General features: G+C 40.4%; 1 protein-coding gene across 3 annotated transcripts; it reads left to right on the top strand.

The window, feature by feature from the left end:
* The first annotated feature begins 1,369 nt into the window (after window positions 1–1,369).
* rmnd1 (required for meiotic nuclear division 1 homolog) lies at window positions 1,370–26,618 on the top strand. 3 transcript variants are annotated; one of them, XM_057860480.1, is made up of 12 exons: window positions 1,370–1,456; window positions 4,237–4,541; window positions 4,601–4,706; window positions 5,350–5,425; window positions 5,492–5,531; window positions 10,642–10,742; window positions 10,833–10,939; window positions 19,974–20,038; window positions 20,102–20,178; window positions 21,760–21,880; window positions 21,960–22,076; window positions 26,308–26,618. In XM_057860480.1, the coding sequence occupies exons 2-12, from the start codon at window positions 4,254–4,256 to the stop codon at window positions 26,338–26,340; spliced, it is 1,131 nt and encodes a 376-aa protein (XP_057716463.1). In that variant the 5' UTR covers window positions 1,370–1,456; window positions 4,237–4,253; the 3' UTR covers window positions 26,341–26,618. The 3 variants fall into 3 exon arrangements, with proteins under 3 accessions (XP_057716463.1, XP_057716462.1, XP_057716461.1); XM_057860479.1 differs by having other exon boundaries at window positions 1,402–1,670; XM_057860478.1 differs by having other exon boundaries at window positions 1,402–1,550.
* Window positions 26,619–27,553: the final 935 nt, after the last annotated feature.

The following is a 27,553-nucleotide window of genomic DNA, read 5'->3' on the forward strand; positions in this document are numbered from 1 at the left end:
GTCATTTGTGGGGAGTGTCCTGGTCATATCAGGTCATTTGGGGGAGTGTCCTGGTCATATCAGGTAATTTGGGGGTGGTGTCCTGGTCATATCAGGTCATTTGGAGACATTTAGGGGGCGTGTCGTGGTCATATCAGGTCATTTGGGGGGGCGTGTCCTAGTCATATCAGGCCATATGGGGACATTTGGGGCCGTGTCCTAGTCATATGAGGTCATTTGGGGACATTTAGGGGGCATGTCCTGGTCATGTCAGATCATTTAGGGGGCGTGACCTGGTTATATCAGGTCATTTGGGGGACACGTCCTGTTGATATCTGGCCATTTCCTGTTGATTTGGGGATATTGTTTTTGTTTTGTTTTTTTGTCATTGAAAATAAATTGGGAAAAATTTGAATGTCCATGGCCGTCAATGGCATCGACTTACACAGGCGTCAATGGAATCCAAGTACATTGGCATCAATAGAATGGATAAACATGCCCGTCAATGGCATTAAACAAAGTAAATGCCATTGGAAATGAATGGGAAATTTGGACGTCCATTGCCGTCAATGGCAGAACCCTCCATAAGCGTCAATGGAATCAGGGGCATTTGGGGGACACGGCCTATTTATATTTCGTCATTTCCTTGTGATTTGGGGACACTGGTTTTTTTGCCATTGAAAATGAATGGGAAAAACATTGGACGTCCATGGCCGCCAATGAATAAATTACTCAGAAGTTAAAATTTAAAATTAAACCACAGCTTAAGATGAGTTTTAAACGTTAGCTTCCCAAAAGACAGGGAGGGAGCGCCCTTTACTGGTTGGATTCTAACCTGCCCGCCACGGTCTTGCTCCTGCAAGAAAAGAAAGCATCTTCCAATTACAAATATACAGAAAAACAAGCTTTTTCATGCTTCTGCCTGCTGTCCATTAAGAATGACTTTATCAGTGAGAGATGTCCAACCGGTTTGAAGTGGGAGGGTTGTAACCTCCGTGCAAGTCAGAAAGGTGAGCGAGTCGCTTGTGAGTGACGTAATCGCCAACCGTAGCGAGGCAAAATGGTAGGATAGTGCGCCTACACTTGTAGACACTGATATCTCGGCGGCGTATCTAACTAGCGGCCATCTTTCATCAGCGAAGTTCAATCGTAGCGGGCGTAGGATGAACAATTTTCTCCACTAAAATACTCATAACACGCTGAATTCTTCAGTGATTGACAAACGCTTTTTAACCTAACAAAACGTTTGTCGAATTCAAGGTGGATGAATTCACAAAATAGGGAAGTTTAACAACGCAACAAATGGACTTCATCTCTAATATTAGTTATGCTAAAGCGTCTCTGACGCAAAATGGCCGACAATGAGGACGCCCATTCCCGTTAGCTCACAGTGCGCTTCAGACATCTAGCCTGTTACTCTACGAAGGTAACCGTTTGCCAAACTTTATTGGCAAAAGAAGGACATTCTCTTTTTCAGGTGCGCAAATTTTAAGCATTCCAAAGTGTTTGAATGCTTTATTTTTGGGTTACCTTCAGCATGGTTTAATCAACCGCTCGTCTTCGGACTTCAGGTAGCGAGCCGAGTAGCTTCTACTCGTTTTTTATTTTATTTTTTTCCCCATGTCATGCCGATCCGTGCCATGCTGAACAGCTGCGATTTATAATTTCAAATTCCAAACAGCTAAAGCAAGGTGAGGTATTTTGCCAAGCAGGGTTGCTCGAAAAATGCACAGTTTTGACACGGAACACACAGTAACCCGTTGCATTTCACGATACAATTTCAACACTCAAACTAAGAAAACGTGCGCGTCAACAACCTTTCTAGGCTTCTGAAATGAATGAACTCTTTGACCGTCTAAGCAGCAGTCTTAATGAATTAGACAGCTTTTGTCATCAATGGCAGTCAATGTTTTTTTTTCTTAAAATTTATTTATTTTTGATAGTTCATTTATGACAGTGCTTCTCAATTAATTTTCTGTTACGCCCCCCTTGGAAGACGTAAAGGCCCCCCCCCAACTCTCTGCTGCCACTGTAAATAGTATCACTTGTCTATAAAATTATAAGTACACCTCTGCATAACATTGTGTCCTTTTTAATATTAAAAGAAAAATATGTAGATAATCTCACAATAAAGTATAACTTTATCAATGTTAATCGATTTTTTTCTTTTATCCCAGTCTATAGTATAGTAGATGAATTACTAACCTTCTTACCTTATTAATGTTGTTTTGTTTGTTACAGAAAACACTTAAAGTGTATCAATTTGAATTAAAAAAAAAAAAAAAAAGTCTCATCCAAACTGTAAAAATACACTCAAGGTAAATTTTTTGACCATTTGATACTGAAAAATTTAATTTAATTAAATCAAGAAATATATATATATAAATTGATTAGCGACATTAACTTACGAGGACAATATGCCAAACAATTTGACCAAAAAAAAACAAAAAACAAACAAAAACGACAGTGTCATTGGACAGAGGGACAGTTTTTATTTTTGCTGCAGGCAGTATTTATTTATTTTATTTTCCCTTCAGGCATGTTAAATCCAAACAAACAGCATTTATATGTGTTTACAATATTTCAACCCAAAAAGAAAAGGGCAGACGGGAGAAGCCGAAGCTTAGTATCCGCTATGGCGTGGGGTTATTTTGCACTGAGAAACTTGGTATGCCACCTCATATGAAGCTAACAGTGCTCGCTGGTTTACTGATACAACAGAGACAACGCGGCACGATTGTTGGCAATATTTGGCACATTCTCGCTGAAAAAATAAAATCAAGTGGCTTATCAATGTGATTGGGGTCATCTTTAAGTGACGTCTTAATAGATTTGGCTCCCTGCTGTCCGCTGCAAACATTTTTAGACACAGTAAACAGACTGGTCTTTCCTCGTCTCCCACTGTATTGAAAGCCAAAGCCAAGCGCTACCAACGCTTTGTCATATTTCCTCGTGTTAGTTCTTCATATGTCCAGTGCTCAGTGGTGTGTGCTCATGTTTGGTTAAAAAAATACTGCGCACACTCTGAAAATGAGAGCGCCACTGTCTCTCACTGAGTGGATTTGCAATTACACTGTATTCTAGTACGCTATAAAAGTATGTTCCCCGAGGTCACATTTGCCACCCCTGGCATCGCTCTGCACCCACCTGGGTGGACTTGCCCCACTATTTGAGAAGTACTGACTAATGAAATTAACTCTTTAGAGAACTCATTTTAAAATGATATTAAAAAAACAACAACTTTAGATCGTTATTGAGGACGAGAACCAGCTTTGCTTTCTTATGGAAATGCCTCCAAATCATCAGGAAGTGACTTGTAAACAGTGTGTTAATAACGGCGTTAGAGTATAACAGCGTTATTTTGTTCAGTAGTGAGTAATCTAATTAATTACTTTTCTCATCTTTGTAACGCCCTTATCGGTAATGAGAATGTAGAGGCGTGCGTTACTTTGCGTTACTACGTTGGTTGAATGATGCGAGAAATAAGAGCGGGAGTGAGAAAGAGGGAGTTCTGACGTCGTTACAAACGTGATGCTAGGCTAGGTGGCAGACTTGCCGGTGTTGGTAAACACCCACCATCTTAAAGCGGTTGACTTCTCAGAAAGGCTCTGTTGTAGAGAACCTTCCTAGCGAACCTAAGTAACTTTTTATCTAAAATACTCCTAAATCGGCAAAATCTTGACTTGAATCTATCTTTAAATGATGAAACAGCTTTAAAACTTTCACGTCGAAAGTAGACAAAGTGGAACTAATGCAATAACGTGAGCAATTTTAATAAGTTTAACGGTTGATTCAGAACATTAAATGACTTCCAAACATAGCAAAGATTACTATCTAGTTATTGCAATATCCTCAAGACCCCTCTGTCTAGTTAACTTTAGAGTAAAGAATTGGGCTAGGGCAACTGTCCCAAAAACTCTTCACAAAGTGTGACTTTTTTTTTTTTTTTTTTAAATGAAAAAAAAAAAAAAAAACATGAAAGTAAAACCAGTTACTTTGCCAAGTAACAAATGACACTTACATTCAGTATTCAGTATAACTCAATTACTTTTTGGGAAAAGTAATTTGTAACTGTAATTAATTAGTTTTTTACTTGCACTGTGACCACTGCAAGGAACTTGAACCAAATTCCAAAACATTGCCGTTGAAATATTCCAATGCAAGTCCAATGATGTGTAATATAAGTGCACCATTGACGTTTGAAGCGGGTGAAGTTTTGGAACAAGCAGTGCTTACGTGCATTTGTGTCCCATTTAGTGGCCCGGCAGATAACCATGCTTCTGCGGACTTGGAGGGCCGGAGTGGGTGCCTGGCCCAGCCTTTTCCGGCGCCGTCCGGAGCCTCCCGGACACTCTCTGCCGTTGGCTTTTAACGGATTTCCCCGTCTTAGCCGCTTCATCTTACGGGATCTCCGACAGAGGCGTTGCTACGCGTCAAGTCTGGTCACGTCGGTTTTAAAGCCTGCATTGAAACCGCCGGCACCACCCGGGAAGAGGGTTCCCAAGGGACCCAGGACCAAACAACCTTCCAGAAGCAATCAGCCGTACCTGAGTCAGGACGCGGTGAGCTCACCGCCGTTTCTTTTTCCGTCACGTCATGTCACGTGGCCTAATCTTTTCAGGACATGATGCAATGTATAGCCTTCGCCACAGCGGATGAGTACAATCTACCCTCGCTTGCTGTCGACCTGATGCGACACGGCTTTCGGGAAGTCGACTTCCCTCGAGGTGAGGAAAAAATGAGTTCCCTTGAAACTCACGGGGCGCCGTGGACGGTGCTAGACGTCCAATGCGTTTGGACTCGGGGGAGGGGGGGTGAAGGTTCGTGTCAAAAAAGGAAAACGACTGCGTTATTGTCATTTTCCATGTAGAAAATGAATTTGGCACTCAATTGTGGCTGTTTTTCCTCAATTTATAGTTATTCCAGCCAAAACAATGCATCGGGGAACGCCCACTTTTTTCCCGCAGCAATTCTGGTGGGGATGTCACCACCAGAATTGGGTGATCACGTCTAGCTGTCTAGCACGAGCGCACGTTGACCTAAGTGTCACGCGGCAAGAGAAAATCACGCCGATTGATCGCAAAAATCTACAACCACTTCTCAGTGTCACATCATAATTTGTTTGGAGATTTTTTTAGCACTGGGGGCCTTGAAAAGGAAGATTCATGACTGTCTCAATTAATGATGAAGCCTTTTTCACCTTTTGTTGTATTTCAAAGCACCTTTATTGTGGAATTACAGTAAAGTTAGCAGCTTTTAGCCTGTAATAACACACACGTGCTGGTTAGCAAAAATGTGGACTTGCCCTATAACACTGAAGGTGCTCCACCTTGGCTACAGTACGTGCTCTTTGTTGTTGTCGTCACTCAGACGCCTCCAACGTGTTGGTGACAAGTTCCGACATGAGCGCCAAAGCGGACGACGCTTCTCTCATCTTCTTCTTCAGGTGCGCCCTCACAGGAAAAGGGTTCATAATTTATTCACGAAGATGCTAACTTGTAATCATTTTCAGGGAAGGCTCGGTGGTTTTCTGGAACGCGGAAGACAAAACGGTAACCGAAGCCCCGTCTGGTATTTGCTTTGATTCATGCCAAATGAAACAAAAAAATACAGTCACGCGTGCTACTTCATTTTGATTGAAACAGCTCCCAAAACAGTATGGGCTCTTATTTTTGAATCACTTGTTTGTAATATTGAACGGAAGTGAAAACTGGCTTTAACAAGGCTGCCCCGCACTGGCTGACTTGTAACCTACAAGCAACACTGGCACTATTACAGTTGTGGTCAAAAGTTTACATACACTTGTGAAGAACATAATGTCATGGCTCTCTTGAGTTTCCAGTTATTTCTACAACTCTGATTTTTCTCCAATAGAGTGATTAGAACAGATACTTCTTTGTCACAAAAAACATTCATGAAGTTTGGTTCTTTTATGACTTTATTATATGGGTTAACAGAAAAAGTGATCAAATCTGCCGGGTCAAAAATATACATACATGGATCTGAAGAAGCGAATCATTGACTTGAACAAGTCAGGAAAGTCACTTGGAGCCATTTCAAAGCAGCTGCAGGTCCCAAGAACAACAGTGCGAACAATCGTTTGTAAGTATAAAGTGCATGGCACTGTTTTGTCACTGCCACGATCAGGAAGAAAACGCAAGCTATCACCTGCTGCTGAGAGAAAATTGGTCAGGAGGGTGAAGATTCGACTGAGAATCACCAAAAAGCAGATCTGCCAAGAATTAGAAGCTGCTGGAACACAGGTGTCAGTGTCCACAGTCAAGCGTGTTTTGCATCTCCATGGACTGAGAGGCTGCCGTGCAAGAAGGAAGCCCTTGCTCCAAAAGCGGCACCTTAAGGCTCGACTGAAGTTTGCTGCTGATCACATGGACAAAGATAAGACCTTCTGGAGGAAAGTTCTGTGGTCAGACGAAACAAAAATCGAGCTGTTTGGCCACAATGCCCAGCAATATGTTTGGAGGAGAAAAGGTGAGGCCTTTAACCCCAAGTACACCATGCCTACCGTCAGGCACGGTGGTGGTAGTATTATGCTGTGGGGCTGTTTTGCTACCAATGGAACTGGTGCTTTACAGAGAGTAAATGGGATAATGACGAAGGAGGATTACCTTCAAATTCTTCAAGATAACCTAACGTCATCATGCCGAAGATTGGGTCTTGGGCGCAGTTGGGTGTTCCAACAGGACAATGACCCCAAACACACATCAAAAGTGGTAATGGAATGGCTAAATCAGGCTAGAATTAAGGTTTTTGAATGGCCTTCCCAAAGTCCGACTTAAACCCCATTGAGAACTTGTGGACAATGCTGAAGAAACAAGTCTATGTCAGAAAGCCATCAAATTTAACTGAACTGCACCAATTCTGTCAAGAGGAGTGGTCAAAAATTCAACCAGAAGCTTGCCAGAAGCCTGTGGATGGCTACCAAAAGCGCCTAATTGAAGTGAAAATGGCCAAGGGACATGTTACCAAATATTAGCGCTGCTGTATGTATATTTTTGACCCAGCAGATTTGATCGCTTTTTTTCTGTTCACCCATAATAAATTCATAAAAGAACCAAACATGAATGTTTTTGTGACAAAGAAGTATGTTCCAATCACTCTATCAGAGAAAAATCAGAGTTGTAGAAATAACTGGAAACTCAAGAGAGCCATGACATTATGTTCTTCACAAGTGTATGTAAACTTTTAACCACAACTGTAAGTATGCTGTGTGCGCACTTGACTTCTTGAACCTTCTACTTCAGAGGTGGGCAAACTATTCCATAAAGGGCCGCTGTGGGTGCGGGTTTTTGCTGCAACCCATCAAGATGACACCTTTTTACCAATCTGGTGTGTTAAAAGTGCAATCAGTTGCTTGCAGTTAGATGCTTCTTGTTTCCATTGAAACCTCATTGGTTAAAAGCTCTGTGCTGGATCAGTTGGAACAAAGACCAGGACCCACTGCGGCCCTCGAGGACCAGTTTGCCCACCACTGCTCTATTTTCATTTCATTTTTAATTCAATTACCGTATTTTTTGGACTATAAGTCACACCTGAGTATAAGTCGCACCAGCCTTAACATGCCCAACGAAGAGGAAAAAAACATATATACAGTAAGTCGCACTGGAGTATAAGTCGCATTTTGGGGGGAAATTTTTTACTTGATAAAATCCAACACATAGAGCAGATATGTCATCTTGAAAGGCAATTCAAAATAAAAATACAATTGAGAACAACATGCTGAATAAATGAACAGTGTGATAATGTTACATGATGCATGAACAACAAAATGCGAACGTGGCCGGTATGTTAAAAAGCATATGGTTATATGCATAAGATAAGCATATGCTTCTCCCGTCTGCCCTTGTCTTTCGTCGGTTCACATTTTGTAATTGTCAACTTATACCGATGATGATGATGACAATAAATATTTCTAATGTAACATAGCTATTAAGAGTTATTCAGATAACTATAGCATAAAGAACATGCTAACAAGTTTACCAAACCACCAGTGTCACTCCAAAACACCAAAATAACATGTGAAATGATAATAATAATGTGTTAATAGTTTCACACATAAGTCGCTACTGAGTATAAGTCGCACCCCCAGCCAAATTATGAAAAAAAACTGCGACTTATAGTCCGAAAAATACGGTATTTCAATTCTTAACCTGTTTTCATTGGGGTTTTTTTTTTTAAGTTTGTTTTAAATGTTTTTTTTATTGATTACTATTTAAATCTTTTTTTTTTTTTTTTTTTTTTAAGGATAACTTTCAATTAGTTAAATTTATTTAAAATGATTTAAAGATACTGTACTTATTATTATGTGCGGGCAAGACTAATACTTAGAGATGTGACTGAAAATTTGGCGCCCAAAACTTTCTAAAAAATATCTAAAAATATCTAAAATAATAAGAAAATAGCTAAAATTTCATTTTCGGTCCAAAAGTGAAAGTTTACCACCGTATAGTGTGAAGAACTGTGGTCCTCTTGTGATTACCTACGTCATCAAAACACGGCGAGAAGGTCCACGGTTTGGAAGTATTTTGCGGTATCAAATACAGTATATATGTTATTAAATGAAGGAAAATAAATTTGCTTCATTGCTGCTACACGGTCGATTTAAGGTCACTTTCCTTTGATGTCCCGCGTCACATTGGGTACAGTGCATTTGAGCCCATGCATGAGTAGTTTGGAGTTTAATCAACTTTCAACTTTTTGCTTTCTTTTAAAAATCTGATCAATTTTCAGTTGCATTCCTCTTTTAGTTCAACAAGCTTGTTTTTCTCCTCTTTGTTTTGCCCAATAAAAATGTGCATTTGAACCAATCAGATTTAACTATCCATGCTGATCACATGTCAGTATGTCAGCCAAATGAATGGACAGCAGAGTCCAGGGTTTTTTTTTTTTTTTTTTTGCTGCCGGCATGTGCACAGCAACGCAATTTGTCAGATACAGAGAGACGCTGGGAAGAACTACATAGAATAAATAAATGAATAATACATTTCGGTGGAAACAGATGATGCTACACAAGCACTTTATGAGGCTTGTTGTTAACACTTGTGTATGTAAAATCTGACGTTAGTAGATTGTTCTTGTTGGGGATGCGTGTGTGTGGTAGCGTGGGAGTTTTTTTTTTTTTTTTTTAAACATGGGGTTTTGACAGTTGGCATCATATTTTTGGGATCAAAGCACCATTCAGCCCCATTCTGACCCCAAATCTTTTACCGGAACAGCGTTCCGGACTGTTCTGGCCCACTGTTACCCCTAAGTTTAATCAAGCGAGCAGTATACAAATAAAGTAGTACAAGTAGTCCCCGGTTAACGAACGAGTTCCATTCCTATGCTGGCGATGTAACCCCCATTTCCGCAGGTCAGAATTAACCCTTTAAGTACCCTCAATCTCAACGATCCAAAACATGTATTATACGTCATATTAATAAAATAAAAAATAAAATAGATATTTCTTCCCTCCCTTAACATCGATCACACCATAGTTCTTCTTAGAACTGACATTTACTTATTTGTCACCGAATCGGGCATTGGTCACGGTGATCGGGAATGTAAACGTTCAGTGTTAGCGGCTGTTGTTCGCTTACCGACATCACCGTCCACAGCTACCTCTAGTCCTAATTCTCTGGCTTCTTGTCCCCCTTTTAAAAACGTCATTTTTTTCGTTCACCTGTATGATATTCATCTCTTTTTCTTTTCCGCGCGCCCGATTTAAGACAACTCGCCATGTTTAGAGTTTATAACAATGACAGATTTTAATTTCCCGCTTCAGGGCACATACATTGTGTAGCCTTGAGTGCGCCAGAGCGGAGTCAAACCATTCTCTGCTATGACGGAGGGGGGTGTTGTGCAAAAAAAGGAAAAAATATATATATTTGAAATGTTTAATATGTTAAAGTTTTTAAGACTATATTGAGTAGAACATGATATTTAAACAGACAATGATTTAAATAAAAAATGTGAACATAAAGTAAAATAAATTAAGGGTCATTCAGGGGCCCCTACGGTCGTGAGCCCCGGGACAAGATACCCGGTGCCCCCCCCCCCCCTCCACGGGCTTGGCTGCACATATAGTATAATGAAATACCAGATATGCATAGCAATTAGAGATGAACCATTTAGATTCAATAAATAACAAAATTAAAGGGCAAATAATATACTGTTCTTACCTAAAATGCTGAGAGGTGGCGGACAAGACACTGTTGTGCTTCCAAAAAAAAAAAAAAAACACTGGAGAAAACCACTGACTTGACATGTCGTAAAGTCAAAATCTCGTAAGTCGGGTGCGTCATAACCCGGGGACTACTTGTAATAAAGAAATACTTTATTCATTTTCTGCCGACCCTCCCACTTCAAATAGATTTGTTGTCTGGTGCCGTCAACAGCAGTCAATGAGTAAATAGCAGATGCTTTGATGTCAATCAAATCATCTTAAAAGAACAAGCTAGTGATGTCTTGATTTGTATATCAGTGCATTGAGTTTGATGGCCCTTACAAAAGACCACGTCGGTTAGGGCGATGAACGCTCATCTCCTTCTTAAGCCGTGAATGAAAATGATTAGAATGAGCACTATTAGTAGAATTGGCTGCCAACCCACCACCTTGGAATTAATTTGACATGCAGCACCTTCGTCCAAATGTTTTGTTGCTCAGCTGAAGACGGTGTTGCGGATATTGGAGCGTCATGAGAGTCAGCCATACGAAGTAGCCTTGGTCCATTGGGAAAACGAGGAGATCAACTACATGTACGGCGAGTGAGTCCACTTTTCAAAGATTTTTTTTTTTGTTGTTAGTTTTTTTTGGTGAGAGCTAAAATCTACTTTCTCTTCTTCCTCTCCGCACAGGGGAAACACCAAACTAGAGCACGGAAACTTTATTTTGAGCAAGAACCTGGAGGGGCAAGAGCTGGTTCTGGAGAAGTTCGCCTTCTCCAACGCTTTGTGTTTGTCAGGTCAGACGAAAATCATATCGTTCGGTGATGTTGACGGCCATTTTCATGCGCTTCTGTACACGTAGACTGTGTACAATCAACGTTTGACTCGCAGAGGTGGGTAGTAACGCTTTACATTTACTCCGTTACATTTACTTGAGTAACTTTTTGAGAAAAATGTACTTCTAAGAGTAGTTTTACTAAGACATACTTTTTACTTGAGTAGATTCGTGAAGAAGAAATGCTACTCTTGCTCTTTTACTTTGGGCTACACTTAGTCGTTACATTTTTCCTCTTTATTCTACAAATTTGATTTTACTTTTTTTTTTTTTGCCAGAGATGATGCCAACAATGGCACCTTTCACCAATGATACAACGCCACAATAATACATGACTCCATCCATACGTTATCTACCACTTCATTAGAATCATTACACCAATCAGACTCAAGCATGCTGTTCTATGATCACGCCGGCCTGTTCAATCACACGGCGACTTGAAAGCAACGTAAAAATTTAAGTATTTGACATGGAGTGCTGCTGTCAACATGACTCGAAAGCGCGGGGTTTAGACTCTCTACCAGTTTCTATTTCACACCGGTTGACTGCGGAAAATCGTAAATATGATCATTTTAATTTCATAATAGGAAATGTTTTCTCCAATAGAGGACACTCATGCTCTTTGGACAAATAATGCTTAATTTCTGTAATTTTGTTCTCTCGCCGGAATTCAATGTTTTTTTAATTTCCTTGGCTTAGTGTTGTTATTAGTGATGCACGATAATACATTTTTCAACCGATACCGATAACCAATAATATCCTCCTCGTTCCAACCGATAACCGATAATGTGAAGCCGATAATTCTATTAAAAGATTTATGTAAAATTTTAAAGTATACACAAGAGAAAATATTACTGTGCAAAAATATAATTTATTGTTCCTTTTTCAACATCAAATGTGAACAAGTAGTAAATTCCAACATCTAAATAAAGACATTGTCTGACATTGTGTTATGGTAAACTTTTGGCAACAATTACTTACAGAGTAAATAACTGTTGCTCAAAAATGCGTTTAAAAGTAGGCCATTCCTAACATTTACTACACTGCAAAAACACACCTCCTTGAAACTAGTTAAATTCCCTTGTTTTCAGTGTAAATCTATTGGAAATAAGTGAAATTATCTGCCAGCACTTCAAGTATATTTCACTCAGATTTGTTGAAGAAAAATAGCTAGCTGAAAATAAGCTTAACAGCCTAATTTTAAGCAATAAATTCGTATTCTTAATCCTAAAACAAAGTCAGAAATGTTAAAAAATGTTCAAGAATAGGTATGGTTCAAAACATTATTTGAAAGCATTTTTTTCTTGATTTAGGTGAAAAATTACCTTTTTTTTTAGATTAATGGGCTTAATAAGAACAAATGGCAATATTTACTTCAAGTAAGTGGAAAAATGTGGAGCATTCATCTGTTAATTAGTCTTTAACACTCAAAACAAGATGGGGAAAATTTTTTGACTAGATTTAAGAAGAATGATCTGATTAAGACGTCATAAATTTACAGCGTACTGAATACATTACTGACTGGCTGACTTAGTGTGAGTGGTTTGATGCATGTTACAATTATCATCTAACCACTGTGCCGAAGCATGCTTACTTGAAATCACTTGTCCAAATGTCCGTGGTGAAATTATGTAATCAGCATGTTTTTCACGAAGAATGGTGGTCGTTTAAAATTGCATTATTTTTTTATCCGGAGCTTGGGCTCTCCGGTCACTTCGGTAAAAAAAAAAGTCTCTCGTCCCGCATCCCCTCCTGCCTGTGCCCTTCAGTCCGTCCGGCCGCCGTAGTGCACGATGAGTTGAACCGGAGATGAGTGGTGGCGGCAGCTATGTTCGTACCGGTGTTATATCCGCCCGCCTCGGCCGTCTCGGCGCGGCGTATTCAGGGCATGGCTCTGCTCCAGACGAATGTGCGAGCTTCACGTCCCGCACGCACGTGGGGGAACGCTCGAGAAACCGGGGTGTTCGCCGGAGGTCACGCCGCAGGGCAATCGGGCTCGGGCCACCGGCCCGCCCCGCCGGCGGCCTGCTGGATCGGCCAGAGTGGCGGGCTCCGTCGGGAGACGGCTACTTGTCGACTATCGGTCTCCTTGCCGGTGTTTAGCCTTAGGTGGAGTTTACCACCGGCTTTGGGCTGCATTCCTAAACAACCCGACACAAAGAAGAGTAGGCCGCAGCGTCTCTCTATCGTCGCAAGCCCCATAGTTTAGCTGGTTTATGTGTGTTTAGCTGTAGCATTCGCGCTAGCAGCAGCCTCGTATTCGTTCCAAAAATCTTTGTGATGCAGTTTTAAATGGCTGCTGGGTTAGTGGTGTTGAATGAGGACTCTTTCTTTCCGCCTCGAGGAACTTCTGCAGTGCATGTTTTGCAGATGGCGAGAGCGACGTTTGTTTACCACACGGTGAACAACCAACGTTAGTGAGATCCGCCATAATATTGCCTCATCTCTGTTGTGTAACTCCACCTCCTCTATGACGCCATACTGCTCAAACCCCCAGCCCCCCCACCCGCCCCCAGGGGCTTCAGAGAGAGGAGGCGGCAGTGGAGAAGTGGACAAAACTGCTTCGTTTACGCATATTTGGAGTTCAAATCAAGTATATAATTATCGGATTGCATTATTGGTTGAATTTTTTTTAATCTGGATTATCTGTGTAACGTCATAATTGCCATTATCGGCCGATAATTATCAGTAACCGATATTATCGTGCATCTTTAGTTGTTATGTAATATGTTAAAGTATAATAATAACAGTTCATGGTGATAACTTGAGAAAGAAATACCATTGTTTAAAAAGAAAAAAAATCAAACATCATACGCAGTTACTCACAAAGTTACTCAATACTTGAGTGTTCTTTTCACCAAATCATTTTTTTACTTGCACTTGAGTAAATTTTTTTTTACTACCAGGGTTTCCCCTACACATCAAAGATTGTGGTGCACCGCGACACCAAAATAAAAGCCGCCACGCCTCGCAAATGAGATTTTTTTTTTTTTTTAGATTAAAAGATACATTGTGATTTATTAGGGGTGTAACGGTACACAAAAATCTCGGTTCGGTACATACCTTGGTTTTGAGGTCACGGTTCGGTTCATTTTCGGTACAGTAAGAAAACAAAATGCAAAATATAAATGTGCTAGTTGTTTATTACACACTTTTGTGCTTTCAACAATAGGAACATTGGCCTACACAAAGCTAGAATTCTGCTCAAAAATAAGAATTCTGCTCAAAAATAGAAAATACAATATTCTGAAATGTAAATATTTTGAAAAACAAAATAAAAATAACTTTGGCTAAGACTTTTTCTTTAAAATAAATATCTGATGTACAAAATTGAACAGTTGCAACACTGAAGTAAAGAGTTGTTCCAGCTATATTCTTTTTTAAATTGAATTCCCCACCCAGAGGTCCAACAATTTTCCATGTTAACATTTAACCGTTACCCACGCTGCTCACTGCACTTCTGAGTGGTGCGACAGCACTGGCCGTTTAAGTGTTATCTTTTTTGAGACTGTCAGTCATCTGATCGCCGCGTCCGCCAGCTGGCTGCCTCCGCTCCCAACGTGGCGTACTCTGATTGACGCCGGACGGGCAGACGACGTCACCGCCGCTGACGGGCCACGCTCCTGAACTTGCCGCTGTCTGACATGTATCCATTATGCAGCGCTTTGTTTACATTTGCGGCAATAACGACACTTGCTTTACAGCAGCTAATCCGATACACAGTAATACGACTCTGGGTAATACTATTAGGCCGTTGTTTGAGCTTGCATACCCGCGTGTGTATTGTGCCTGAGTCTTCTTAACCAAGTAAATGTAGCGTTAGCAAAAGTCATCTGACCGTTTGTCATTTTACAGTCAACACTCAGAGTTCACAACTTCGCATTTGATAGCATACGTGCCGCGTACCTCCTCGCCAGCTGTTTGCTCACCATTCATTCACCTGTGCATTTGATCGCTATTTTGTTACACTTCCGCTTTTTCAGTGAGGTATTTTGTGTTAATTCGTTATTGGATCGTTTTTGTTAATCACTGTAAATTAGAGCACCGCAGCAGTAGAGGTAAACTGCCTTTTTCGTTCAACCCGTTTTGTTTAGTGTAGAAGCCAGGGTAGTGGCTGTATTGTTTTTTCTTTTTTACGATCAGGGTTTACTTTGCGGGTGGGGTTCAAGTGTAGTTTCATTTTGTTTGTTGTTTTGGCCTGGGCTTACGCTGAAGCCAGCTTCTTCCGCATTTTGTGTATTTTGTTCATTGCGAGTTCGACTTGTGTGTGCGTGGCTCATTTTATGTTACGCCCTTAGCAGCCGTCCGTGGGACGTAACAGTGGGATTATGGGAAGCATGAGCGGGCATTCCGCGCTTGCGTTAAATGTGTCAAGTATTTTAACGTGATTAATTTAAAAAATTAATTACCACCCGTTAACGCGCTAAATTTGACAGCACTTTACATTCTGTCAGAAACCCGTTCGGTACGTCCCCGTACCGAACCGAGGACCACGTACCGAAACTGTTCAATACAAATACATGTACCGTTACACCCTTATAATTTATAATTTGTATTATTTAACAATACGTTTAGATGAATATACTATGTAGCTCATTATTTACGCATTATTTGCCAGAAGTCGTCTGAAATATCACGTCAAATAGAAATTGTTCCTTTACATGCTTTATTTGTAAAATCACGTCGGTTGTACCTGACTATGTCGGCGCAGAGTTGGAAATGGGGAGAAAAATCCTCAGAAATGTATTTCAAGTTAAAGAATGTAATGTCTGTGAAAACAACCTGAATACTGACATTGACATAACGTTTGAGTTCTTTATGGCGTGTTTTTAACCCGAATTGTCGCGTCCTAGCATAGCATTTGTTCGTTGCTTATGTCTCTGGTTGTATTTTCAGATGAGTATTTTGTAGTATTTAGAAAAGATTTAAGTTTTCAATGGACGCGGGTCTGTTAACAGAAGGACTATTATTGCTGTGGTAATGTTGTACGTATTAGGGCCAAATAAAGATAATAATTTAAAAAAAGAAAAAAAAAGACTATGAGATGTAAGTCGTACTATTGCTACAAGAAAAAAAGTATTACGTAGGGGTAATGTAGCTGTAATCAGCTATGCGTTTTACGTGCATGTATCGTAGCTGAGAGCTTAGACGAAGCATTAGTATAAATCCTTCATTTATTATAATTTGTTTTAGATGAGGCAAAATGTTAAGGATTACCTTACTTGTTAAACTGATTCTAAAACACAAGATGCTGTCAATATTGCTTATTCAGCTCATTCAGTTTATTAGCCCGACGTAATAGAACAATTTTTATTCTTGTGCTAATAATTCGACATTCATCGTCGTAGTAATAGTTCGACTTTTTTTTCTCGTATTACTGCGAGAATAATTACGTTTTACGTACGAGAATTATTACATAGGGCTAATGTAGTTAAATAAGCAGCTTCGTACTCTACAGTATGTAAGAGCGTTGCTGCCTCCGTTAAAATCAATAATAATGAAGGCATCTTGTGTTTTAGAATCGGTTTTACAAATAAGAAAATCCTTCATATTTGGCCTCATCTACATCAAATTAATATCAATAGAATAATTTATACTAATTCTTCGTCATATCTCCCAGCTAAGGTACATGTACTCAAAGTGCGGAGCGGCTAATACATTTATTACCCTCTACGTAATAATGACTTTTTTTTTTTCCTCAAAGCAATAGTCCGGCTTTAATCTCGGAGTTCTTTTATTTTAATTCTTATTTGGCCCTAATATTCCATCGTAATTATAGACAGTCATGTTCCGATCTCCAATGTTCGAGATCTTTGTTATGGTTCTTCTTGGAACAAATGTTGTTCATAGACTTCATAATGATATGGACGGGTCACATCCGTCATACACTGCTTCACGCCTTCAAATAGGGGGCTTGCCCACATCAAGAGGAGTTATTCTCAAACACACGCACGCGATGCGCGGATTTAGGTTGAAAAAGTACGAAAGCTGTACCGCATACAAACAGGACGGATTGTCTCAGGAGTGCTTTGTTCAAGGATTCAAGGTAATTATATTTTTTGTAACATGCATGCATTTTGAAATGGGGGAAAAAATCAATGGGAGAAATTAGCCGCCACGGCATTGGCGTCCTAGTTCGCAATATTTACGTTAAATAAATGCTAACTGCACAGGTTTTTTTTTCTTCTAACCTAGAATCGTGACCGTTTTACATCCGTATCTATAAAGAATTCAGGGATTTAAGCATTTGTTCACAAGAATTTTCAACAGAAAAAGCTCTTTGTTTTCATAAGGCCGCAGCTTCAGTGGCTTAGAGACTAGCAGCACATTCGACATACAGTGGGGAGAACAAGTATGTGATACACTGCCGATTTTGCTGGTTTTCCCACTTGCAAAGCATGTAGAGGTCTGTAATTTGTATCATAAGTTCTCTTCAACTGTGAGGGACGGAATCTAATACAAAAAAACTGAAAATCACGTATGTATGATTTTTAAATAATAAATTTGCATTTAATTGCATGAAATAAGTATTTGATACATCACGAAAATCGGACTTAATGGTACAGAAACCTTTGTTTGCTATAACAGATACCAAACGTTTCCTGTAGTCCTTGACAAGGTTTGCACACACTGCAGCAGGGATTTTGGCCCACTCCTCCATGCAGATCTTCTCCAGAGCCTTCAGGTTTCGGGGCTGCTGCCGGGCAACACGGACTTTCAGCTCCCTCCATAGATTTTCTATCGGGTTCAGATCTGGTGACTGGCTAGGCCACTCCTGGACCTTAAGATGCTTCTTACGGAGCCACTCTTTAGTTGCCTTGGCTGTGTGCTTTGAGTCGTTGTCATGCTGGAAGACCCAGCCTCGACCCATCTTCAGGGCTCTCACTGAAGGAAGGAGGTTGTCAGCCAAGATCTGGCGATACATAGCCCCATCCATCCTACCCTCAATACGGTGCAGTCGTCTTGTACCCTTGGCAGAGAAGAAGCCCCAAAAAATGATGTTTCCTCCTCCATGTTTCACGGTTGGGATGGTGTTCTTGGGGTTGTACTCTTCTTTTTCCTTCAAACACGACGAGCCGAGTTTAGACCAAAAAGTTAAATTTTGGTCTCATCCGACCACATGACCTTTTCCCATTGCTCCTCTGGATCATCCAGATGGTCAGTGGATAACTTCAGACGTGTCTGGACATGCACTGGCTTCAGCAGTGGTATCTTGCGTGCGCTGTAGGATTTTAATCCATGACGGCGTAATGTGTTTCCGATGGTTTTCTTCGAGACTGTGGTTCCAACTCTCTTCAGGTCATTGACCAGGTCCTGCCGTGTAGTTCTGGGCTGATCCCTCACCTTCCTTATGATTAGTGATGCCCCACGAGGTGAGATCTTGCATGGAGCCCCAGAACGAGGCAGATTGACCGTCAACTTGAACTTTTTCCATTTTCTAATAATCACTCCAACAGTTGTTACCTTCTCACCAAGCTGCTTGCTTATTTTCCTGTAGCCCATCTAAGCCTTGTGCAGGTCTATTATTTTATCCCTGATGTCCTTACACAGCTCTTTGGTATTGATCATTGTGGAGAGGTTGGAGTTTGTTTGTTTGAGCATGTGAACAGGTGTCTTTTAGACAGGTAACAAGTTCAAACAGGTGCAGTTACTTCCGGTAATGAGTGGAGAACAGGAGGGGCCCTTAAAAAACTAAGAGCCGAAATATTTACTAGTTGGTAATGTATCAAATACTTATTTCATGCAGTTAAATACAAATTTATTATTTAAAAATTATACAATGTGATTTTCTGGATTTTTGTATTAGATTCCGTCCCTCACAGTTGAAGAGAACTTATGATACAAATTACAGACCTCTACATGGCTTGCAAGTGGGAAAACCAGAAAAATCGGCAGTGTATCAAATACTTGTTCTCCCCACTGTATTTATGTAAAATAATTGCTAACTTCCCAGTTCTGTGCTCTTTTAACAAAGAATCGGGACTGTTTTATGTTCATATCTATAAAGAATTCATGGATTTAAGCCTTGATTCACAAGAATTTTTAGCGGAAAAAGCTCTTTGTTTTCATAAGGCCGCAGCTACAATGGCTTAAATACTAGCTGCACATTCAACATATTTATGTAAAATAAATGCTAACTTCCCGGTTCTGTGCCCTTTTAACAAAGAATCAGGACTGTTCTACGTCCATATCTATAGAATTCATGGATTTAAGCATTGATTCACAAGAATTTTCAATGTAAAAAGCTCTTCGTCTGTGTTTCGACTCGGTCAGCTTTGACGGAGATAGACCCCTTATTAATCAGCCCCGTGCCCGTCAATATCATTATGAAGTCTGTACTGTTGTTACAAAAATGTTCATTCTTCATGATACGATGCATTTTCGCCTTGGCACGACATGGTGGGGCTGTCCGGCTCTGATGCAGCTTACCACCACCAAAGCTTCAAAAAAATCTCTGGAGAATCCCTGACCACTTTTACCTAAGTAGCGTAATATTTTGCAAAGTAAAGCTACTCTTACTTGAACAAAATTTTTGGCTACTCTACCCACTTCTGTTCGTTCGTTCGTTCAGCCCAGTCAAAATAGTAATTTAAATATACAATTTCATTGTAATTATACTGTATTTATAATATATTTTATGTGTATTTATTAGTGTAGTGAGATATGGGGAAAATCCTCTATCACGATATGGGCTTTTTTATATACCCTATTATCATGTATTTTTTTAATCATTTGATGTAGAAAAAAAATGACAGCTCACTTTTCTCATTCTCACTGTATTTGCCACATAGATGACACAACTGCACGCATGTACACATATTATTCAAATATCTCGGCTCTTGAAATATTTGTCCAATAAGGTTGCCGCAAAATACTGTATTGTCCCGCGAGTTGAAATCAGCCCCCGAGCCACAGGTTCGAGACCAACGCCTCTCGATGAATCAGATGTCTATCACCGGCGATCGGTTAACAATGCCTCTCTGGACTTTTTCTAGTCAAGTTGGCCATATGGGAAGTGTCGCTGGATAACTTTGTGGAGTCCATTCAGTCCATCCCCGAGGTACCGCCGCCGGCAAATTTGCTCTGTCGTCGATTCGCCTCCTTCTTTATTTGGACTTTTCAGGCACTCAAGGCGGGTGCCAGAGTGAAGTTGTCGTCGGCGGACGTCATGCAGAAGATTGGCCAGCTCTTCACCTTGAGGTGAACCTCGTCTTCTGCTTTAATACATGGAAAAAAACCAACACGATCATTTGAGTAAGATCGCGTTATGTGTTCTTTCATTAGCCACTGTTAATCAAATAATGTGTTGAAAAATGAACTAGTTAGGACTTTTGACTATGATGGGAAGGTCGTCCCTTCTAACGTGGCTGCCCTAAGGCCATGTTGGTAGGGGCCATGAAAGGTCTTTTCATGCTTCTGCCATCAATTGAAATGACTTGATCCATTTACTAGACGTCCAATCCAAGGACATAGGGACAGTAGGGACATAGAACTATTAACTTTTCATTTGTTATATACAGTAGGTCATTTAGAATCTCTTCGCATATGCTGTAGGGATAGAATTGACCCTACCATTATTAAGTGAATTTTTTGTGTTGTGTTCAGACTTAACATGTACCCCTTTTCACTTGGTGAATGTGCCAGTCCATTTTTTTCCCTCAAATGCACGTTTGATTGGCTGATGACTTGCCCCTTTCCCTCCACACAAGTGTTTTTTCGGCCAGCAGCAGCCACTGTAAGTAATGTAAAAAGACGTCAATGATGTGGGGGTGGGAAACACACCACCAATTTTATTACTGAAAGTCAACCTGCATCAGAGTTAGCATAACATTAAACTGAATTTGCTGACCTGCAAAACTCGAATCGGACCCAGCTTAGAAGTGTCCTCCTGGATGTGTTTTTTACTGTTAACTTTAATTAAACTGAGAAATGTACTGAACCGAGGTTTACCCCTTTCTCCCCAATTTTCAGTTTTATTTTATTCATGTGGTCAGCAGCGCAAAGGAGCTTTCATTTTTGTTGAGTATGGCTGTGCTTGTGGACAAACGCAGTTTTACCTGAAAGAAGGCTCCATTTTTTATTTTTTGTTATTCCCTGATTGGGACGTTCTTTCAGTTATCTTTAATTTCTTTATTTAGACAGACAATTTTGAGTGGGCTTAAGACAAATGTTTATGTATTTATTTATTTCCTTTATGGATAGTTAAGAGATTATGAACAGGTTAAAAGTTATGTTCAAATATTGCAATTTAAATTTGCAATTAAAATCCAGAGAACCAATGAAATATGAAATTTAGTATAAGACAATACAGATTTACTTTGCATTGATTATTTAGCCTATCAATTAATTAGGTTAATATTTGTGAAAAATGTAGTCCTGACCCCCTTCACCCAATCTGTTTGGTCTTATTAATGTCTCGTCCCCAGCAAAAAGTGTACATACAGGTTATGCTGCTATATCGTCCCTACCAACGTTGAGACCAAATTTGTGTCCTTGGTCCAATCAGTTAGTAATGGGAGGGTCGGCAGCAGATTGGGCAGACAATGGGTTCAAAAATCCAATTTGGCCTCGATGCACCCTCCCACCAATTAATTTATCACTCGTAGACTTATAAAGCTTTGATGTACCACAGTTAATCAAAACAGTAGTTTGGTTAACTTATTTTTCTTGTAGGAATGCTTCGTGGATTAGGGTTTGGCGAGCTTGCAGGTTCAGCTAGACAGTAGCTAAATTAGGCTAGGCTAGCAATGCTGTAGGTTAAAATGTATTTGCGCGCCTCAGACATTGCATCAACCTGAGCTCCGACCTCCTGCTCACGCCCGACTTTTACTGGGACCGCGAGAACCTGGAGAAGATTTACGACAAGACCTGCCAATTCCTCAGCATTAACCGTAGGGTCAAGGTAAGCCGGTCGTCACGCCGCCGCCAACTCATAAGGCAATCGGTAGTTGACGCTGGGACGATCCCGTTCGCCCACCCAGGTGGTTAACGAGAAGCTGGAGCACTGCACGCAGCTGACCGACCTAATGAGGAGTCACCTGAGCGATAAGCACAGCTTAAGGCTGGAGTGGATGATCGTCATCCTCATCACCATCGAAGTGAGCGCACGCCGGCCATTATTTTTCACAGCGCCTATTAATTTCCAATGGCAAAAATGTCAAAGAGCACATTATCTAAACCAGAGGTGTCAAACGTGCGGCCCACGAGTGTGTCCGATTCGGCCCGTGAGATTGTTCTGTCTGGCAGGCATGTTATAGTTAATTCATACTGTACATTCAGAATCACACGCTTTTGTTTTGACTTTGGTGCCATAAAACTGGAGATTTGTGCATTTCTGCAGTTTGCTCACTTATGTGTCGGCAGTCACATTCAGCCCCCTCCCTGTCAAAACGGAATTGACGGCGACTGCCGTCAATGGGAGCCAATGAACTGACAAAGAAGTGACCCAAAAAGGCCCCAAAACCAACAAGAAGTGACCCGAAATCAACACGAAGTAACCTGGAAATGCCCCGAAATCAACAGGAAGTGGCCCCAAAGTGCCCTAAAAGAACAGGAAAGGATCCAAAGTATACAGGAAGTGACACTGAGATCCCCCATAATGTACAGGAAGTGACGATGAGAAACCCTAAAATATGCAGAATGTGACCCAAAATGAACTCTTTGGCTTCCACTGACAACAATAGACATCCAGTTGGCTAAACTGGGAGGATGGGCTGTGAATGTTCATATTTTAGTGCCCCTGGCATTAGAAATCCAATCCAATTGAACTGGGATTCCAAATGGATGTTTAACTTAGGCTACGTCTACATGAGGACGGCTAATGGCCTTAAACGTTCAAATTATTATACTTTATGGCATGTCTGCTACACAGATGTACGTCTTGTCCGGATATTTTGTTGCACGGGCTAGAGAGCCAGCTAATTTGTTAAACGCTGGATACCCTGTCTACTGTAGCCGCAGGCTACACGTGTAAAATCGGAACCAACGGAAATGACGACATGGCGCGCGCCATCGCCATTTTTTGTGTGGCATTACAGCATTGTAAACAATGAAGGCGAATGGTTGCAGACATGGCCTAAAGAGCTTGTAAATTTTATGCTTGAATATGTCCTGAGAAGCAAACAGTGTAGGTTTGCATAGGGACTGTACAGACATAACACTACCAACTTTTCAGCATACTCAAATTGTCCCCACCAACTTTTAAGCAACCTTATTTGCATTATATAATAAGTTCAGTTATATAGGTAATATAGATTGTCTTCCCATATGTTGTAATGATAGAATAGACCCTACCCATATTAAATGCATTATTTTCATTACATTCACTTACTTAATCTTATCCCTTTTCACTTGCTGAATGTGCCAGTCCATTTTTCCCCCCTGTAAACGCAAGTTTGATTGGCTAATGATTTGGCCCGCCACACAAGACACACATGCACACAGCCCTTACAGATTCATGTCGACAACATGCCGCCTCCTCCGCCACCTTCGAAGAGAAGGGATATTAGATTTTTTTTTCGGCCAGCAACAGCCACTGTAAGTAATGTAAAAAGGCGTCAATGTTGTGGAGGTGGCGAAAACACTAATTTTGCGACTGGAAATCTGACCTGCATCGGAGTTAGCACAACATTAAACTGTGTGAACTTGCTAAACTGCAAAACTACTGCGGTCAAGCCAGCCTCCACAAAGAACAACAAAGTCAAGCTAGCAGTCCCTTATTTGGATCATTGTTTGCATTACTGTATGTGCATTACGGTAATGCGACGCAGTGCCTTCGGAGTATAAGTCCTTTTAGGGGGACATTGACATGAACATGAACTGTTATGAAAGAAAAAAAATCTGTGGAATGAAATCACACATCAGAATTTCATTAGAATACTTTGGTTCGAGTCTTGGGCTGGTATAGTGTGCCTCATATGTAGATCGGTCCTTGGATATATATATATATTTTTTTTTTTTTTAATTCATTTTTTTTTCCCCAAATCACTTTTATATTATACCACTTTAGTTTGAGTCTAGGGGTGCTCCAGTGTCCAGTGGACCCATTCTTGGATAGCTCCTTGTTTGTTTTAATAAAGGGACTTGCACTTCAAAATGTTTTTGTAGTTATTGAAAGTAAAGGTTTTAATCAAAATATGTATCTCCTGAACCAATACACATGAAAGTTAGTATAAGTCAATACAAATTTATTTTGCATTGATCATTTAGCCTATCTATCAACTAGGCATGTGCCGGTTACCGGTTTCACGGTTTACCGTGGTGTGAAAACGTCGCGGTTTCAAAACCACTAAAATTTTCCGTCAGACCGTAGTACGGTATTCGCTATTTTTCTTGTGTCAAAAATGCAGCCAGAAGCTCAAGCTTGGCGCAGCAGCGCTCACCCCCTCCCGTTTGTTGCTGTGTGTGAAAGTGTCGCTATCGGCTAGCCAGCCAGCTAACCCAAAAACAAATTCTCCAAACATAAGGCGTACTGTTCTTCAATTTATTGAGCTCTCAAATCGTGGTAAGTGTAATATACAAAATGAATACATTTAAAATGTTGTACAATTAGATTTTTCCATGTGAGTAGCTTCAACAGATTAGCACCATGGAAAAAGTTCGCCAAAAACAAAACATACATTTTCCTTTCAAATTCAATATAAAAACTGACTAAAAGCTTACAAAGATGATTGTTAGACTAGGCTTACCTGGGAGAGCAACTTCGTTAAGTGTGACAGCCGCAGAGTGAGAAAACAAGCTTGAGTCGCTTGAATGAAGGGGAAAAAGTGATAGCGTCAAAGATCGCTAATTGCGAAAGATGATCTTGCCCTAAGCACAAATCCACATTCGCTGGATCAAGGAGAGGTCTCACTCCCAATGTTTTTTCAATTTTATTTTATTTTTTAGATGAAACCTTTCCACAACAATATTGACATTTTAACTAACTTATACATTTTTAAGTAACTTATGAATTCTTTGTTCTTTTTAACACAAAGGCATGACATCATGTAGACTAGAGTTGACACAGTGGCTGAAAATGGCGAAACTTCACTTAAGCTTTTCCACCCTCAAAAAAAAAAGTCATGCAGTATAAATTTCTAAAAATTTCATTCAGAAGTGTTTTTACTTTTTTATAGAAATTATTTTGTTCTTGCTCTAATCTTGAGCAACTTGAGCTGTGGCTGTGAGTATAGTCGATAAGTTATATTTAGTTTAATTTTATTTAAAATATTTTTTATTGATTATTTATTTTAACAATATATTCATGTTCCAATTTGCAACTATGGTCTGAAAAAAAAAATCCTGTTCAATGGAAAAAAGTTTTTTTTTTTTAACCCATACATCTCAAAATTTTGGGGAGCTATAATTGCAATACCGTGATACCGCGGTATTTTTGCTCACGGTTATCGTACCGTCAAAATATCATACCGGCACATGCCTACTATCAATTAGGTTCATATTCATGAGAAATGTAGCCCTGCCCCCGTTCAATAATCTGTTTGGTATTATTAATGTCCTGTCCCCAGCAAAAAGTGTACATGCAGGTTAGGCTGGTTTATCATCCCTACCAATGTTGAGACCAAAGCTACGCGGAGAAAACATCTAACAACGCCGAAAAATGATAAGCTTCCGGTTCAGAGGTGACTAGCGTGGACGATGACGTCACACACGAGGCTGCTTCTTTTTGTACACGCGTCCCTTGCAGGACCGTGGCGTCTATAATAAACTCAGTTTATAGGTAGTGCACACAAGTAAAAAGTATTTTCCTAATTACAAGGCAAAAAATGTATCCTTCCGAGTGTAGACATAGCCTTATTCGGCAACAAATAAACTGGTCCGGCCCACATGAGATACAATCGCCATGAAAGTGGCCCGCAAACCAAAATGAGTTTGACACCCCTGATTTAAACACTACTTGCTCTACCCTTTTTTCCCGATTCACACATGCAGAATAAAAAGACTAAATTAGGTCTAAATTCTGGCCTCCTTTTGGAAATAAAACGTACTTCCCCGTGCGTTTTCAATGACCCATGCAACATCAGCAAAAAAAAAAAAAGAAAAATCAACAGCGACTGAAAATCAATAGAAAATGACCCTACTGAATGATTCCTATTGATTCACTTCTCTTCCTGTTGATTTTGAATCATTTCCAGATGACTAGCTCTTCATTTTGGGTGACTTCCTGTTCTTTTTTTAGCCGTTATCTGTTGATTTGGATGTCACATCCTGTTGATTTTGAGTCCTTTCTTGTAGATTTTGGGTCAATTGGGAGTCACGTCTGATCACTTCCTTTTTGAGCGTCTGTCACTGTGTTATTTCACGGTCCTTCACGTGTTTCTGTTGTCGTAGGTGTTGTTTGAAGTGGTGCGAATGATCTGGTGAGCCAGAGCGGCCGGTTAAGTGGACTCTACAACATCTCCAAGTTTGACCACATTGGTAAACAATCACAAAAAGAGGCATAAACACTGACTTTCCTGGATAAAGCTGGTGTGCCAAAGTAGAGAAAAAATACAACGGATTCAATCTTCTGCTATCGGGGCCCGCAACTCGTGAAAACGTCACATTTCTCGGGCTCGACATCAGCTGTACCTTTTTCCATTTGTTTGTTGTGTCAAAACTTGCTCAATAAAAGGTTCTAGAGAAAGAAATTGCACTGGGATGTTTGCTCCTCTGGTCCCTAAACCCCTACCTCAGGTTATTGTTATTGTTTTTGTTGTTCTTGTTCTTGCGGATACTAACTTTTTTTGTTTTAAAAACCTGTCCTGTTCAGCTGTTTGACACAGAGAATGGAAGTCTAAGTGCCTGGTTGGTCTGAACAGGTTTAATGTTTCACATTGGAGTATGACATACTCCCATTGTGATCATTCAACATACCTCGTTTATTAAGACAAAGCAGCGAACAGGAAGGGGTTGTGGGGGAACAGAAGAAAAGAAAAACACAAGAAAAGAAAACGCAAACAACAACAAGAAATACATTGATTGCCTACACTTACTATGAATTTGTTGTTGCTAGAGTCAGCTAGATGAATTTCCGGTTGACACCATGTGGGGGGCCTGTTGACCAGAGAAAGGGGGGGGGGGTCTATCAGAAAAGTGATTGGGAGGGGTGGAGTGTATACAAATTTGCTCTGTGATCTACCCTAGAACCCAGTAATCGTGTGAATCCCCTGTGAGTGTAAGCCTGTTGGCAACCAACCCTATGCTACCCCATCGCCAATCCCGGCACAGAGACCCCACACCCGAGCGCGCCCAATCACATCCAGAGATGCCCGGATACTAACTTTCAAGCACTGTTTTCGTCAACGATAACATATTTTGTCAACTTTTTTTTTCCCATGACGTGACGATGACTAAAACGGGGGACTAAAACATAACGAGACGAATGCTAGTATAGAATGTAGTTCACTTTCGTGGTTTCATTTTCCCCTACGCATTTTTAATATACTCCTGTTCACTCGGCATTGATTCGGGAGGGGCCATCCCACTGTTGGCTGAGCAGAGACTTCAAGCGTGAGGTGCGATCTGTAACGTTCATCTCCATCCAATCCATGACGAGAGGACCACCATTGGGCAATAAATTGAAGCATATTATTAC

The sequence above is a fragment of the Corythoichthys intestinalis genome, chromosome 15 (assembly GCF_030265065.1).
Source record: "Corythoichthys intestinalis isolate RoL2023-P3 chromosome 15, ASM3026506v1, whole genome shotgun sequence".
NCBI lineage: Eukaryota > Metazoa > Chordata > Actinopteri > Syngnathiformes > Syngnathidae > Corythoichthys > Corythoichthys intestinalis.